Source organism: Equus asinus, chromosome 27, assembly GCF_041296235.1.
Source record: "Equus asinus isolate D_3611 breed Donkey chromosome 27, EquAss-T2T_v2, whole genome shotgun sequence".
NCBI lineage: Eukaryota > Metazoa > Chordata > Mammalia > Perissodactyla > Equidae > Equus > Equus asinus.
In genome coordinates this window covers 24,979,646-24,997,246 of record NC_091816.1, presented here as the reverse complement: position 1 = coordinate 24,997,246, position 17,601 = coordinate 24,979,646, and the positions used below count along the sequence as shown (strand labels likewise).

Below are 17,601 nucleotides of genomic sequence, written 5' to 3'. Positions count from 1 at the left end.
TGAGATAACTCTTATCACAAAACAAAAGAGAAGTGTTGGCGAGGATATGGAGAAACTGGACCTTTTGTACACTGTTGGTGGGAATGCAAAATGGTGCAGGTGCTTTGGAAGAGAGAATGAAGCATCCTCAAAACATTAAAAACGAAACTTTTATAGGATCCAGAAATCTCACTTCTGGGTTTTTATCCAAAAGAATTAAAAACAGGATCTTGAAGAGGTATTGGCACCCCCATGTTCCTTGCAGTGCTATTCACAATCAGGGAAACGTGGAAACAACCTAAATGTCCATCGACAGATGAATGGATAAGGAAAATGTGGTATGGGTCACTTAATGATGGAAACACGTTCTGAGAAATGCATTCTTAGGCGATTTCATCATGCGAACATCCTAGGGTGTGCTTACATAAACCTAGACGGTATAGCCTACTACACATCTAGGGTATGTGATCTAATTCTATGGGACCACTGTTGTATAGGCAGGCTGTTTGTTGACTGCAACATCATTGTACAGTGCACAAATGTACATATAATGGAATATTATTCAGCCTTTAAAAGGAAAGAAATCCTACAGTATGTAACAACATAGATAAACCCTGAGGATATTATGCTAAGTGAATTAACCCAGGCACGAAGGACAAATACTGCAGGATTCCACTTCTATGAGATATCTAAAATAGTCAGACTCATAGAGGCGAAGAATAGAATGGTAGTTGCCAGGGACTGGGGGAGGAGAGAATGGGGAGTTGCTAATCAATGTGTATGAAAATTCAGTTATGCAAAATGAATAAATTCTAGAGATCTGAGGTACAGCATTGAGTCTGTAGATAACGATACTGTATTGTCCACTTAAAAAATCTGTCAAGAAGGTAGATCCCATGTTAAATGTTCCTCCCAAAATAATTTTTATAAAAAAGAGAATATTAAAAGTGTATGCACCTAACAACAGATCTTCAAAGTACCTGAGACAAAACAGAACTGAAAGGGAAATGGATAATTATAGTTGGGGACTTCAACATGGCTTTCACAGTAAGTGATAGAACAAGTGGATAGAAAACCAGTAAGGCTGTAGGAAAACTGAACAGTATCATCAAACAATTAGATCTTTTATAAAACATTCCTCCTCAAAATGGCAGAGTATACATGCTTTTCAAATCCTCAGAGATGATTCACAAAGATAGATGATATCCTGAGACATAAAACAAACTAAAAGCAGTTGAAAGAACTGAAATAATCCAAAGTATATTATTTTATCATAATGGAATGTAGCTAGAAATCAACAACAGAAAGATAACTGATAAATCTCCAAATACTAGGAAATTAAACCATATGCTTCTAACTAATCCATAGATCAAAGAGGAAGTCTTAGGGAAAATAGAAAGTATGTTGAGGTGAACAAAAATAAAAATGCAACATACCACAATTCATATGAAGCAGACAAAGCAGGGCTTAGAGGGAAATATGTAGGTTAAATGCTCATGTTAGAAAAGAAAAAAAGATCTGCAGTGAACAATCTAAGCTTTCACCTAAAGGAGCTAGAAAAAGAAAAGCAAAATAGGGGCTGGCCCAGTGGTGCAGCAGTTAAGTGTGCACATTCTGCTTCGGTGGCCTGGAGTTCGCCAGTTTGGATCCCAGGTGCGGACATGGCACTGCTTGGCAAGCCATGCTGTGGTAGGCGTCCCATATATAAAGTGGAGGAAGATTGGCACAGATGTTAGCTCAGGGCCCGTCTTCCTCGGCAAAAAGAGGAGGACTGGTGGCAGATGTTAGCTCAGGGCTAATCTTCCTCAAAAAAAAAGAAAAGAAAAAGAAAAAGAAACCAAACCAAGCAGAAGGAAGGAAATAATAAAGAGTAGATATCAATGGATTTGAAAACAAAATTAATGGAGAAAACCAATGAAGTCAAGAGCTGGTTCTTTAAAAACAGCAATAAAATTGATAAACGTCTAGCCAGGTTGACAAGGAAATAAGACACAAATTATCAGTATTAGGAGTGAAAGAGGATATATCGCTACAGATTCCCCAGACATTAAAAGTATAATAAGCAAATACCACAAACAGCTCTATGCACATAAATGCAACAATTTAGATGAAATGGACCAAACTCTAGAAAGAGCATTCTATCAAAGTTCGTTCAAGAAGAAATAGATTCCCCGAATAGTCCTATATCTTTTAAATACATTTAATTTATAGGTAAAATTTTACCCCCAAACCAAAAACTCCAGATCCAGATAATTTTACTGAAGAATTCTACCAAATTTTTATGGAAGAAATACCACCAATTCTACCTGCTCTCTTCCAGAAAATAGAAGAGGAGGCAACCCTTCCCAACTCATTTTATGAAACCATCATTATCCTTATGCCAAAACCAGAAAAAGATAAGACAATAAAAGAAAACTACAGACCAGTGTCCCTCTTAAATGTAGGTACACAAATCCATCACAAAATTTTAGTAAATTGAATCCAACAATATATAAAAAGAATAATAAACCATGACCAAGTGAGGATCATTCAGCATTTGAAAATCAATCAATGTAATCCACCATGTTAACAGACTAAAGAAGAAAAAGCACAGAATAATATTAATTAATTCAGAAAAATCAATTGACAAAATTCAGCATACATTCATGATAAATACTCTTACTGCGGGAATAGAAGGCAACTTCCTTAACCTGATAAAGAGCATCTACCAAACTCTGTAGTTAACCTGATACTTGATAGAGAAAGACTAAATACTCTCCCCTTAAGACTGGAAGCAAAGCAAGGATGTCCACTTTCACCATTCCTATTCAGCATCATATGGAATTCCTAGAAATAACTAAAAGGCTTACAAGTGGTAATAAAACTGTTCCTATTTGCAGACGACATGATTGACCATGTAGAAGAAAATCCTAAGAAATCTATAAAACCCGTAGATTTTACTACAACTACGACCAACTACATTGCTGGTCGAATTGCAAAATTGTATAGCCAATCTGGAAGATACTTTGGTAGTTTATTATAAAGGTAAATACACTCTTACTGTATGACCCAGCGATCCCACTCCCAGTACATGCAACAACATGGATGAATTTCAGTAGCATTATTCTCAGTGAAAGAAGCCAGACTCAAAAAGTTACATACTGTATGACTCCATTTATATGACATTCTGAAAAAGACAAAATGAAAGGGACAAGGGACATATCAGTTTCCAGGGATTAAGAGTGTGTAAAGAGCAGCATGAAGGAGTTTTTTGGGCTGATGGAACTATTCTATATCTGACTCTATCCTGGTTGTAAGGGTGGTCACACAAATCTACATATGTGTTCAAACTCATAGAACTTATACATCAAGAAAGTCCTTGATTTTGTATATGTCAATTTTTTAAATTATGTTAAAAAAATTGTAGGTTTTCGTGGTAAAAGGGAATGATACCTGATGTTCTTGTGATTGCCTGTTGATTAACTCAATCAGTACTGTCCACTAGAACTTTCTGAGATGATGAAAATGTTCTGTGTATGCTGTGTCGAATATGTTTAATATTAGCCCCATGAAGCTAGTGCCCCATTGAGCACTTGAAATAGAGGAAGTAAAATTTTAATTTGATTTAATTTAAATTAAAGTTAAATAGCCACATGTGGCTAGTAGCTACTTTATTGAACAGAGCAAATATAGATGATTGTATAAATCACTGTGATCCAAGACAGCAAAGAAATTTTATTTTTTATCTATTCATATATAGAGATAAAAGAGAATATGACTGGTTTGTATTTTTGCTATCAGGATTTTATGATTTTTTCCCCCCAGTTTTATAAATGCTTTATTGATAAAGATGTATGATCTAACTTCCATGAGATGAAGTGTGGGGATGACACTGAGGATTGACCTAACGTCAGCTGAAGAAGTTAGTGGATGAGTAGAAGTTTGAGATAATGAATGCATAGAGGAAACCAAAGCCAAAATAGTGTCGTGGGGTTTTTTAGTTAAACATTTGACTGTTTTATGTGATGAAACAACTGTTTTCAACCACTGTTTTGGGTCCTAAAAATACAGTCTGAATCCTGTTCTCATCCTCATCAGTAGGAACATACAGAGTAGACATTAGGAGTCAGTCCAGGGTATATTGAAATGTCTGGAAAGCATACGTTGAAGGTACCTCAACTTCCCTGAAGCATATGTTGGATGAGTGACTTACTCCTTCTAACAGGGGTTCTATTGGGGGCTTTTAAGAAATACAAATGCAACCCAGGCATGCTGAGTTCAGCTTTGTGATGGAAATGTTTGGCCAGTGTTTCTTTACTTTATACTCCATCTGGACTTAGTTTGCAGTAGTTTTTTCCCTCTTATTCATAGTTTTTTGGGGGAAGCATTGCGATACCTTCTTTTCATGTGTGTTTACTCTTCATTCTTTAGTTAATTGGAAGCACCTTGAGGTCAGAGGTTAGTTCTATAGATGCGTCTCCTTTTAAAAAATATGGCAGCCCTTGCAACTTTAATATTTTTTTTCTTGATTCCATCTTACAGAGGAGGAATGCAACCTACAGAGAGGATAACTTGGCCATAATTAAATAAGCCAATGATAAAGTAACTCAGTTTCTCAGCTCTTTGACCTAACTAATTCCAGCTAAAAGAGCTCTAGGACTCCATAATGGCATATCTTTAAAGCAACAGAAATACTGATGATAATTTTGAAAATTAATTGGGAAATACCACGTTTCAGGTGTATTTTCAGATGGAGTTGTTGCTTCTCAAATTGGGGGCATATCCCCCTCCAGAGACTGGGACCTTACACTGCAGGTTTATGCAACCTCAAGGTAAACGTGGATGGGCTTCCTAGAGGGACGGTTCACTTGTACACTTTGGAAAGTAATGTTGAATGATTTTCAATGTAAACAATTTTTAAAACTTTTAGTATGAAGACAAAAGTTATATATTACAGAGTATCATACAGAGCTTCAGGAGGGAGACTTCAAAACAGAATATATTTTTTTCCTGCATATTGTGGGCTTCTTGGGGCATACCATCTCTATCCTCTGCAGTGGAAAACACTACGTAGAAATGCCAGAGATATATGTATGTTAACCAAGCAGGTTAGAAAAGAATAGCTCACAAATTCAAATGCTGTTGTAATAAGATTATAATGAAGAAGAGTAGCATCTCATTTTTCCATGCCTTCCTGTAGTTTTCTTAGCATTTAATGTTAAAATATTAAATTTAGAATCTGTCTTTTTAATTGGAAACTCACAGACTCTCAGTTTTTCTCACTTTACTTTCATCTTTTCCTTTCTTAGTCTTCTTTGGACCTTGATTAGAAGAAGTGAGGGCAGCAAAAGTCTATATCATAGAGTAGTAGGGAAAATTGGCTATCTGCCTATTTATAATATCTTATCCAAAGTGCATCTGGAGACGCCTTATGGTTTAATTCTCTTTTAATATGTTTTATGATGTGTTACAGAGCAGTGGAGAGAAGTCTGCACTGAGGATCAGGAGACCTGGATGTTAGTTCTAGCTTTGCTACTCTTTGTAACCTTAGGCAAATCATCTCCCCCATTTAGACCCTAGGATTATCTTCAGTCAGGTGATAATGTACCAGATTTCTTTCAGTGTCTCCTCTAGCTCTAAAATGCCATTATTCTGTGTTCCTAATCCTATGAGAATTGATCTGATCCAAAGACTTCTGAAAATTTTAGTAAGTAACATAGATGTTCTTCACTTCGTTTTCCTACTGATGCTCTCTAACACTGTAAGGATACCCAGTGTATCTGTTCTTTAAATATTTAGTTTCCTTGCCTATTCTGTGTTGCATCTAATCCAACTTTAATTGAAATTGTTTCTTCCACCATAACAAAAACGCACTTAACTCAGTAAGCCCTGGGCTCTGAAGTCCTTGAAAACTTTAGAACCTTCTGTTTTCACTTTCATTGAATTTTCAACTTGTGCCTTTTTATCAGCTTTTGTGCAACAGGGAAAGTCTGATCTCTTATTGGTGCCCAGGGATTTCTGTTTAGAGGATTTCTCCTCTCCCCTTTATTTCTCAGTTTGAACTAATATTCTACCCTTGGCACAGCTCCAAATGTCAGACTGTCACCATAGCACAGACAGTCTTTTGCATAGATTCTGGGAGAGTAGTGTTAGGTGGACATGCGAATCCTAGAAATGCATTTCTGATAGTATCCTAATATTTCATGCTGGAAATTTTGGACAGTCCCCTTGTGATACAGACAAGTGTCTCATATCCCTGTGCCTCTGTCTGTCCCCTGTTTAAGCATCTTTGCCTCTTGTTCAGTCTCTTACAGTAGACTCTTCCCTTGTCTCAATAATTATTTACCTTCTCTCTTTGGATGCATCCTATACCCTGTTGCCAGAGTAACCTAAACTTTCAGCGTCAGTAGCATCACTCTCCTGTAAAAACCTTTAATGCCTTTTTCCTACAATTTCATGTGCTTCAAAATCTTCTCTCAGCCTGACTGACCCTTTGGCTTTTTCTTTACCAATCTCCTTCATCTATCCTACTGTGCTCGCCAAGCTAGATAGACCACCAGCCATTCTCCAAAACATCTTGTGCTCTCTGACCCACATCGTTTCTGTGCATACTACTTCACTGCCTGGAAAGACATCCCCAACTTTTCTCTTCCTCCCCCTTTACTTACTCATCTTTGGGGGCCCACCTCAACTGCCGCTTCCTTCTTGAAGCACTGCCCAGTTCCTGCCATGCTTCCTTGCCATTTCTCTCTTATATCAGAAATAACCATCTTTCTTTGCTTTCATGGTCCTCTTTCTCTCTGCCTTGAATGACTCAGAAGTTGATGCACAACTGTGAGAATAGATGCTGTAACTTCTTAATCTTTATTCTGACCTCAGCACCAAGCAGAGTGTCTTACACGTTGTGGTTCATAAGTGTTTATTGACTTGAATTACATAGAATTAGGGTAGATTTAGTACAGTATTGCTGCAGACTAGGATTTTTTTTCTCCCCTTTTGGTACATTCTTGCAAAGAGGAGAGAGAGTTTTGGCATCACAGACTTCTGCGTGGCAATGGGAGACAGAGAAGACCCCGGGGGGAAGCAACGTCTGACCATTCTGTCAACATACCTTCCCTCTAATGAGCTGCCGTAAGCTTCCAAATACTTGATTTTGGAGACTGCAGGGTTCATGTAGGGATAATGCTTCTTAGGGAGGAGACTTACTAATAACTATAATAAAAACCAAGTGACTTTCATTGCATGCGTAAGGCGAGTTATTTTCTTATCCGCTAAAGACTGTTCTTAATTCAATCTTGGGCCACCCTTTCACCTCCTCTCTCTCTACTCCCTAGTAGGAACTCTCAGGCCTCTGTCAGGTTCCCCCACCTCCCTCCCATCAATACCCCCATACCTTGGTTCATACTTCTTCTCTGCAGATCATTCATTCATTCAGAACCTATTCCTTTAGTGCCTACCATTGGCTAGGCACTTTGCAGGAATACACCTGTAAGCACAAAACATGCAGAAATCCCGCTCCGTGAAATTCATGTTCTGATGGTATGCCCTTCCAGATTCTAGAGCAAGTTTGCTGTTTCCTTTAAGCCATTCCTCACTGCTTCAGCCTAGCTTCTTCCTCCTGAATTTTCAGGGGCACCTGTTACCTGTTCCTCCTTTTTGATAGACACTGTCTTGTATTCTTTGTGCTTTTTATGCATGAATATCTTACCTCCTCAAGTGCATTATAAGGTTTTTGAGAGTCGAGACCATGTCATTTGTTTATGAAAAAGTTTGCGTCCCAGTGTACATACCCTGCATTAGGTAGACTATCTTAAATATTTGCAATTAGGCACCCAATAGATATTTTTAATTGACGTAAGGGTATTTATTGCTCTCTGCTTTATCAAGTACAGTAGCTCTAAGGCGTGCTACATCATTAGTCCTCAAAGCGTTTTTTAAGATCCTGCATGACTGTGTCACTGTGTGGTGCTTCTCTTTAATCTTGTGCCAAGCACAACCTCTGCCCCGTACTTTGTCAACTGAGCCAGTGTCCTCTGCGATGTTCTATATGATGTTTGTAAATCTGTACTGTCACACTGAAGCTGTTATTAAAAGGAGCAGGAGACACCAGCGGGCGGAGGAGAAGGAGGACTGCTAATTAGGTCTGTAGTTGATTCTTGGGCTTCTCTCTCCATCAGAGACTGGTCTCTAAAACATCAGAGTGTCTTTCTCGCCTTTATTTCTGAGTTGAGGCTAAAGGGTATCCATCATCAAACTCATCCTCCTATTGGTAGGACGGCAGAAATGCGCTTATGGTTATGGTTTTGGCTGATCAATTACACTTCTTTGCGTGGTCATTCAATAATAGTCTGTGGCTGAGGCTGGAGAGCGGTCCAACAGGGGTTGTAGGACTGGGCAAAAACTGCTATTTAAGGGACCCAGCCTGTACCTTAACCTCTCTGACTTCATGCGCTGGCCAAGTGAATTGGCTTCGATTTAAATTTAAAAATTGAGGTATAGGTTTTTTAAAAAAGATTTGTCTCCAGTGGTTATTTTATTAGAATAGTTGAGAGGCACTGTATGTGGTGGTTAAAAGCACACACCACGGGGTCTCCTGCCCCAGGTTCAAATCCTGCCTTTGCCACTTTCCAGCTGTGGGAGCTTGAGGAAGACGGTTAATCTTTTTTTTTTAATAACAGTGCCTACCTTATTGGGTCTTTCGAAAGTTTAGATGAGTTTCTATATATGGGCCCAATAGGGACGGAAACATGCATGTTTGGATATTAGAAAATTTGAATACATTTTTACTTGTAATTTTCCATCCCTTTTCTTTGAGTGTTTCTTTTTCTTTATCCACTTAATTAAACTTTTCTATATCATAGAGGAAGCTTGAGTTTTTAGCTATCAAGAGGTGGTCCAATGACCTAGAATTTCCCCAGAGGCTCCTAAATTGCCAGGGCTAAAGATATCTCTATTTAGATCTTAATTTTTAATGCATTTGTTATATAGTTACATCATTGCATTCTTAAGGTGTTTATTAGGCATGCTGTCTGACCCTGACAGTGGTCAGACTCTGCTTTACAGGAACGGGCTGAGTTAGGTGGAGATTTAGGTGGATTTATAACTAAAAACACAACCAGACTCAAAGAGAGTTGAGTAAAGGTGAGCTGTCTTGGTGGGAGGCCCTGGGACTAGGCCACAGGTGCAGTCTATGGCACGGATGGGAACCTAGTGGAATATCAAATGAGACAGGAAATAATACATTGGAAAGGAAAATATAAGGCGTATTTGATGAGGTTCTTTTTTTTTTTTAAGTGCATAAACGAGAGCCGATTTAAAAAGCAGTTAATGTGAAAAAGTTCTCTGGGGGTTGACAGTGTGACAGTAGCCGAAAACCTACCACAGTCTTAGACCATGTGAATGTAGAATCCAGAACAAGGGAGGTGATCGGGCCATGGGGAGAACAGAGCTAGAGTGAGTGTATTCGGTTCTTCATACATTTTAAGAGAGAAATTGAGATGCCAGAGCAGGAACAAAGGAAGGGAACCCTGAGAGCAGAGCATTGGAAAGTGTCAGATGGTTGAAGGAGCTGATGAGGTCTTATGTATTAATGTTCAAATCAAATGTATCTGTGAATCAATAAATGAACAGAGAGTGTGCATGCTTACTGAGTGTCACCAACTGTGGGCAGCTGAAGAAGGATTATTTGGAACGTGGGGCCTGGATTACTATTTGTAGATATTGAGAGAGTTATCAGGCAGAAAAAGCCTATAGATTTTTTTCAGCTTTCTGAGGGCAGAATGGGAACCACTTTGTGGGATTACAGAACTCAATTCGAGGAGGGAGGGCCTTTGGCAGACAGTCTGCGCTGGCCTGGATGGGGCCAAGCTCTGGGGGAGGAGGTGCCTGGAGACAGGCTGCATGACATCACAGGAGTAAAGAGAGGATGTGATTCTGGTGGGATTTAGCCTGGGGACCCTTCTAACTCTGAGATTTGGGATAGTCTCACTGAGATTCATTACATTTTTGTACTTCCCAGCTCTGGTTGCTCCTTACGCTTGGTATTCATCATAGGTGAGCTACTGTATTCAAGAGGACGTGGGAGAATTTGCTGTACAAACATCCTCTGCTACTCAAATCTATTTAGTTTCTGACCATGGGATCATTTATCCCTATCTCTTTGGGTCCTGACTGGAGACGGGGAGAGGTACCTGCTTTGGTCTTATTTCCTTTGGGGGAGTTTGGGCAGTCTTATTACTAATACAACAGAATTCATTTCTTTCTTAATTATTCGTTTCCTCTCAGACTCCGTTTTTCTCTGGTTTTAACGCGATTGCTGACAGTCCCACCATTCTTTCCTCTCTCCCGACTCCCACCCTTTTCCTCTCCACAGGCTTATGTGTTATTTCTCTAAATAGAGACAAATCATTTTCTCTGTGGTGCTGCTGAAACAAGTTCCTGTGTGTGTCTGTGTGTGTGTAAATACAATATGCACATGGGTTCTTCGGCGTGGGGCTGGTCATGAGTGTGGGGTGATACAAATATTGCCGTGAACAGGACATTTTGCCAGATATGTAATTGATTTTTTTTGCCTTACTGATCTTAGACACAGAAAATTTTTTTTAAAAAGAGGGCAGATGAAGCCGCAGTAGAAAAAAATCCTCTGAATCCTACCCCTTGGTGCGGTTTGAGTCGCATTGTAGCTGGGGGGAAGCTCCCACTGAGAAGGAGCTCCTGACACAGTGACCTCGTTCCCAGCGCTGCCTGCCATGCTGGGCGGCGGGAGCTGCGCTGGCTTGCGGGCGCCAGGCTGTGCTGCTGTCTTTGCTGCAAGGCTGACGCCTGTGTGTCGGGGATGATGAGACCCAGGCTTGCAAGGACTTGCGAGGCAACTGGAATTTATGACAAATAGCTCACTGCAGCTAAACTTTGATCCAGTGTACAGTAGAAACCGCCTGTTACACACACGAGGCAGATTCGACCTTCATCACAATGAAAACCCAGGCTTAAAAAAAAAAAGAGGAGAGAATGTGTCAGGTTTATAATTACTGACTGGTGAGTATATGACGCTAGATCCATTTTAATGAGTGTGTGTGTGTGGTTTATTTTCCTTCAAGCATCCGGAAGTATGTGCCCTTTTTTCCTGTTTTAATGATCAAAAAATACGAGTTGGAGCTAATGCATGTGAGGGGACCTGGGCCCCCTGGAGAGAAGGATGCGCCCCTTGCAGCCCTGGGCCTGGGGCACATCCCCAGCCCAGTCTCCGCACCGCACAGACAAAGGAGCCTGCACAGACAACCAGAGGCTGTAGCTTTTCTTGGAGCGATGACTCATTTCAGTTCACAAAGGATTCTGGGCAGGGTAGTGAGAAGTCAGGTTGGCTGATCCGTCCCTATGACTTCACTTTGCAGAGAACGAGGCAGAGGGGGAGGGACGCTGCAGATTCCCGAGGCACTGCAGTGGGATGTGGGCTCAGTGCAAGGGGGCTGTGATACATGGGTTAGGCATGGGACAGGATGCCAGCTGTTCCATGCAAATAGGATAAAAGAATGGTAAAGAGGATTTTTTTTTCCTAAAATCATTACCAGCAAGGTACATTCACAAAGCCTTTTTAAGGTGCTTTTTGCCAGTTTCTGAACTCAACTTGTACCAGTATCTCAAGCCCCGAATTGTAAGAAGAGCTGAGAGTTCTGGAACTTGTTTTTTTAAAAGTAGATCTACAAAGGTAACGTACTAGATTCCTGTTGTGTTCCACGTGCCCTCAGGAGCCAATCTGAAATGCTCATTTAGGATATTATTACTCGAAAGTTCATTCTTTCTTCTTATTCCAGATTCTAGGACGTCCATTTCTGTTACTGGCTCCTTCTTGTGCCTGGAGGCAACCCCCTAGCATGCACCAGGCTTTAGCGTCAAAGCTACCTGGGGGATGGAGCCAGTCCAGAAAGGGTCAGGTAGGTTTCCCTGCTTTTCTTTCCAGAGTTGTTGTGTGCAAAGAAATATGGTAAATGTCTACAACCCCTTTGATAAGGGTGCATTGTCCTCCAAAAAGTGGTCTTGCTGTTCTAAGCCCCGGCAACCTCAATCTTAGGTGGTCAAAGGGCCCCCCGTAGGCTGCCCACTAGATGCGACCTTGCCAGCAGGATTCATCCCAGCATGTCACATCAGAACTGAAAAGTCAGACAGCTGTAGGATTTGCGAATAGGAAATAATTAAACCACTTCAGATTTCCATCAGCTGTAATATCTCTTTCACTCCTCTGATGGAGGCATTTAGTAAATATTATTTGACATTTTTTTCTCCTTAATTAATATAGTCCCTGAAATTTGGTGTGTTATTTGGCCTGGTAACCTACATGCAATGCACTAAGATCCAAGAGAGCCTGATTTATATGTTCAGGGACTGTTTCCAACACTAACATCATAGCAAGGTTGCTATTAACTCCTAAGGAAGTAAGCATATTTCATCATAGTCTGCTTTAGGATTCAGATTATTACTGAGCTGTTTTCTTACAACATCCATGGGCTTCTCACACAAAGGCTTTTTTTTTTTAAATAGTGAGAAGGTAAAAATGTGATCCTCAAAAGCACGTGATGTGTTACATTTCCAAAGAGAAACTTGGCAAATCTGAACGCATGGTTTTACCACCTCATGAAATTCATAGTTTTAGCACTTTTTTATGAAAGGTATTTCTGAGAGTGTTAAATCCCTTGTGTAATTTGTAATAATAATTAGGACATCTTAAAATAATGCAAAACTATATATTGGATAGGCCCCTCGAACATCTCTTGTCTCTTTGCTCTCATATCCATCCCATAATTCACCCTTTCACAGAAGGAAAGAGCACGTTGCCTTCTTCCATTGTCAAAGATGTCTGTTCTCTGTGTGCAGCACTGTGCATCTTCAAAGCAAAGCTGAGGATGTTACAGGATGTTTGGTCAGGAAAAACCCAAGCGTATATGTTGAGAATATAATTATATAATGTCCCCACACCCATCTATTGTGCTCATGCTTCAGGACCCTAAGCAAAGTCTCCCTCCCACATAAAGCTTTTCCTGATTGCTCCCAATAGGAGATCATTTCCTGGTCCTATTATAGAATTAATTTCTAGATAGATAGATATAACTATATATTAATAAATTCTTAATATAGAATTAATTTGCTAGTCATTTATGTATTTTCTTGTTATATCTCTTCTAACGATGTTTTAAACAGTAATTTGAATATGCTATAGTCGCTTATATTTTTAAACATTTTTATCCCGTTTCCCCACCTAAATTGTAAACTCAATGAAGGCAGGGATCAAGATTTATGCCTTTTTCTACAGTTCACATCTCCGAGCAGCCTGCACATGGAAACCACTCAGTAAATAGTTAATTAAGAGGCGAGGCAGTTAAAAAAGTGTTAATTTGTCAGAGACGGTGAGAATGATCTGTTTTGCTCATTTTAAGAATCTTCCTGGGGTAGATTAATGCTAGGGTACATCTCAGGAGTTACGCACGGAATTTAAGAAATGATGCTTGTTCTTACCTTGAGATGTGGTTACAGACAGTGCTTTGCACTGCTTGTAACAGAAAAAGATTGTTATTGTTCAAAACAAATGTGAAGGTGAGGCCCTTAAGTGTGGACGTTGATGATGGTTTCCTTGATTAGGAAGAATAATATTGTTAGACAAGCTATCCTGATGTAAGGATTATGCTAAATTTGGAAAGTTGGTGTAAAAGGCACTTTTTTGAATCCTACAGGACGTTTTCCTTAAAAGAGGTAACCACAATGGCTATTAGCATTCCAGGTTCCATCAGAAATTATTTAACTCCTAGTGTCGCTGATCTTTAGTACTGAGAGTACTTACTTAAATGCTGAGTTTCCTTCCCCTTTCTTAGATAAAAGATTGGCCCAGCCCAAATTTTCAAATAGGTCAGCTTTCTCTCTTGTCCTTGTAACTCCCTGTCCATATTGTCTTCTGTCTTCTGGTGCCCTTCTTTCTCCAAAATCCCTATGTAATACACGTTTCCCATTTGCTTTCAGACCATTCTCTCCTGGCCTAGCAATACATCCTGAATGCTACTTGTTCTGTATATCTTAACTTTTCTGCCTCCGGGTCAAAGTAGTCCATTCCCTCAGTGCACGTGCTCACAGATAAGAATCGAGAGGTGAGCAATCTGATTAAACTAATTCATACTAGTGTAGGAAAGACCATTCCCCTCTTAGCCTTCTCACAGATGTCTCAGTTTTTTTAAAAAAGGCTTCTTTTTAGGACCAGACGATTTTCCTATTGTAGAATTCAAACACCATAAAAGAATAAATTGAATACATTTAGATAGGTTTGGGAAAGATAATTTTAATACAAACTACTATTTGTTAAGTATTTATTCGGTCTCAAGGACAGTGTAAGCACTCAGCTTCCATTATCTCATTTAATCCCCTCACTAACTGTATGAGGTAAACATCACTGTGTACACTTGACAAAAGAAGACCTTGAGACTCAAGAAAATGAACTAATTTGCCACCATTCACACAACCAATGAGGAGCAGAAGTGGGCACTGGACCTAAAGTTTTGAGTACAAAGTCCCTGGTCTCTACTGCTGTCTTGTAGTGCCAAACTCTGCAGAGAAAGTTGCTTCTTGATACAGTGAGTTGAGGGTTTTCTCTGTGTATCTGTTTTGGTCCTCTGTACTCTTCCATCCCTCTAAACTCTTATGTCATTCTTTCATAACAACCTCCATGGCAGCTGGAAGTGGGGTGGTAGGGTGTTCAGTTGTCGAGAGTCATAGGAGACATTCAGTATAATTTTCTTGTAATTTGGGAACCGTCAAGATATACGTATTTGGACTGTATTTAATGAGTCCTTCTTGTTCTACTACAAATGTATTTTACAGGAATCAGTCACAGTATATTTGTGATACCTACATTAAGGAAGCAAAGAATGCAAAGATTGAGAAACGGGGTGATTTTCACTTACAAAGAGTGGAAGAGATTGACCCTGGAGATTTTAAACTGATTTATTAAACTATAGTTGAGAAATATCATCAATGGAAATTGGAGCATCTCATATGACATATGCCTAACATGTCTCTGGTCTTGGGCTTGGTTCTGATGTAGAATGGAGATGGAAGAGGAGTATGTGATGCCTTAAAATAGGAATTTAGATTCTGTCCGATGTGATGCACTTTTACTAAAGAGAAGGAGGACACTATATTACATAGGAATTCTTGTTAGCCAGGTGCCTCACAGAAGTGCATGACATCTGAGAGACCTTATTAATTGTTGTCAGCTAGAACTGGTATTTCATCATGATTTTATCGTTGGTGGTAAATAGCTTTCACTTAGCCCTGGAGGAGAGACTGGAGAGTAAGGTGGCAGCTGGTCATGGAAAACATCCTGGCGGTCAGCAGGGTCTTACCTTGCCTTGTTTATATGTGTAGCACCTATTTATTCAACAAACATTTGAGTGCCTGCTATGTGAATAGCGCTCTGTTAGGTTTTATTCCATAGTGCCTAACACACACCATCCTTGGTTTATGATGTGGAGCCTTAGCAAGTGTTTTAATTATTGAAACATATAGTTGGCTGATGGCTCATATTTCCATCTTAACTTTTCGGGTACAAATTCATTGTAATAGCCGCATGGTCAAAAGCATTAGATGTCCATGATTAGAGAAGGTGTATTTATCTGTGGTGATGGTCAAGAAGGCTCCCCAGCTAAGGAGTGCTCACCCGTCACTGACTGTTCTCTGGTTGTTCTTCTCTGTCCGATTCTCCCCCCTCCCTGGCTTGTCCAGCTCTGCCTATCCTATGACAATTTTTTAACCAGTACTTAAATCTCGGTAACAAGAGTGATAGCTAATAGGACTAATGAAGCTTGCAGACTGTGGGAGATGATGGATTACTCCTGTAAACCAGTGAGCCAATTGATTTGTCATCTCATTAGCTGCATCTCTCCACCTTAGACAGACTGATAAGCAGAAAGATTCAGGTGATACAGCGTATGTTAACCCATTTGTGTGTGTGTGTGTGTGCCATGTGCCCCCATGATTGCTCTTATTTAATTCTACTCTCTGAGAAGTTTCTCAGTAGGTCATAGCTAATGAACACTATTAACTTTAGTGTTATTAATGGGAGCTTTTTATTTACATTCTCTTTTGAATTAAAATAATTTATTCAAATAATAGCTTAAGGGGGCTGGCCCCGTGGTCAAGTGGTTAAGTTCGCGTGCTCTGCTTTGGCGGCCCAGGGTTTCGAGGGTTCGGATCCTGGATGTGGACATGGTGGCACTCGTCAGGCCATGTTGAGGTGGCGTCCCACATAACACAACCAAAGGCACTCACAACCAGAACATATAACTATACTGGGGGGCTTTGGGGAGAAGAATTAAAAAAGAAAAAAGATTGGCAAGAGTTGTTAGCTCAGGTGCCAAGCTTTAAGAAAATAAAATAATAGCTTAGGAATTGGTCCTTGCTTAAGAGGCCCATCAAGTGTTGAAATAAAGCACTAGGAAAATTTAGGAAAGCTGTTACAGAATTTCTAAATGTTCTAAAATTTCCTTTTTTTTTATGTCAGCTTTCCTTCCATCGACTATTGCAATGAGGACACAGCCTGAAATTTCTGAAATCATGGCGTTTAAAGCAAACACACAGGAAACTTGTAAAGTGCCTCTTTCAAGGCCAGTTTTCTTTTAAATTTCAAATACAAACATTTGAAAGTCAAGTGTAGTAATTTGGTTTCAAAGGAAAGCCGCTTAAAATGTAGCAGCATGTGAGTTAATGGGAGCTATATGCTGTGCCCTCTCGTAAGGGTGTTGTGGTCTGCAAGAGAGTACACAAGAAGGGAACGTGTGTTTTTCTAGAACAGCTTTTCAAAAAATGTTGTAGTAGAACCGTGTGTTAAAAGAACTAAACAACATTTATACCTAAAAAATTTATACATAAATTTGGGGTTAATAAATTGGACTAAGTTGTAAAACACAAGATTTGCCTGGCACTCTGCATCAGAGAAGTTGTTCACTTCACCCCAGAGAGCTTATGATTTCCCCAGGCCCAAGGGTATTTAAGGCAAAACGCAGCACATTTAGTACTTCTATGAATAGTGTGTTGAAAGGAATAGAGTTGGGTTGTCGCTGTGCCCACTGTACATTTTACAGGCCTGTTTGACCATTTTTATGAGTCACACTATCTACTGCATGTGGCAATTTTATTGGCATCTGTAATTTTAACTTTCATGTTAATTTTGGCAGGACAGAGAACAAAAACAGACACACTTGAGTCCTGAGGAACAAAGCTGAGCAAGACTTTGAATGAGAAAGAGTCAATTAGGAAGGCTTTATTACAAAGGAAAAAATTAATAGCCGATATATTTCACTCTTCTTTTTCAAATTAAAGCCTCCTTTTTCAGATTGGATGAGCATTAAACTAGTTTCTCCAGCAAGATGGAAGCAGAGCCAGACATGAGTACTGTATTCTGCTTTTATGCCAGAAGTCTGCTGCGTTAATATGGAATGGTAGAATTTTAGAGCCTGAAGGAATCTCTGAAATCACTTCATCCAAACCCTCATTTTACAGATGAGTTTCGAGCAGAGTGGTGATTGTATTTTGTTATAAGAGATTGGGCACTTATCAAAATATCTCCTGAATGCCTTTTCATATTGGGAATTTCCCAATTGTAAATTA

The 17,601-nt window shown here is 39.6% G+C and overlaps 1 protein-coding gene across 14 annotated transcripts in view; it reads left to right on the top strand.

Moving 5' to 3' along the window:
- STOX2 (storkhead box 2) overlaps positions 1 to 17,601 on the top strand; it is a 214,113-nt gene that overhangs the window by 173,716 nt on the left and 22,796 nt on the right. For 2 of the 14 annotated variants that reach the window (XM_044760451.2, XM_070499622.1), the window contains exon 1: positions 11,774 to 11,888. The exons of the other annotated variants lie outside the window; for them this stretch is intronic. In XM_044760451.2, the coding sequence (XP_044616386.2) occupies positions 11,864 to 11,888 (25 nt within the window). In that variant the 5' untranslated portion in view covers positions 11,774 to 11,863. Of the gene's footprint in view, positions 1 to 11,773; positions 11,889 to 17,601 lie in introns of those variants that run through there. 14 annotated transcript variants of the gene reach the window in all.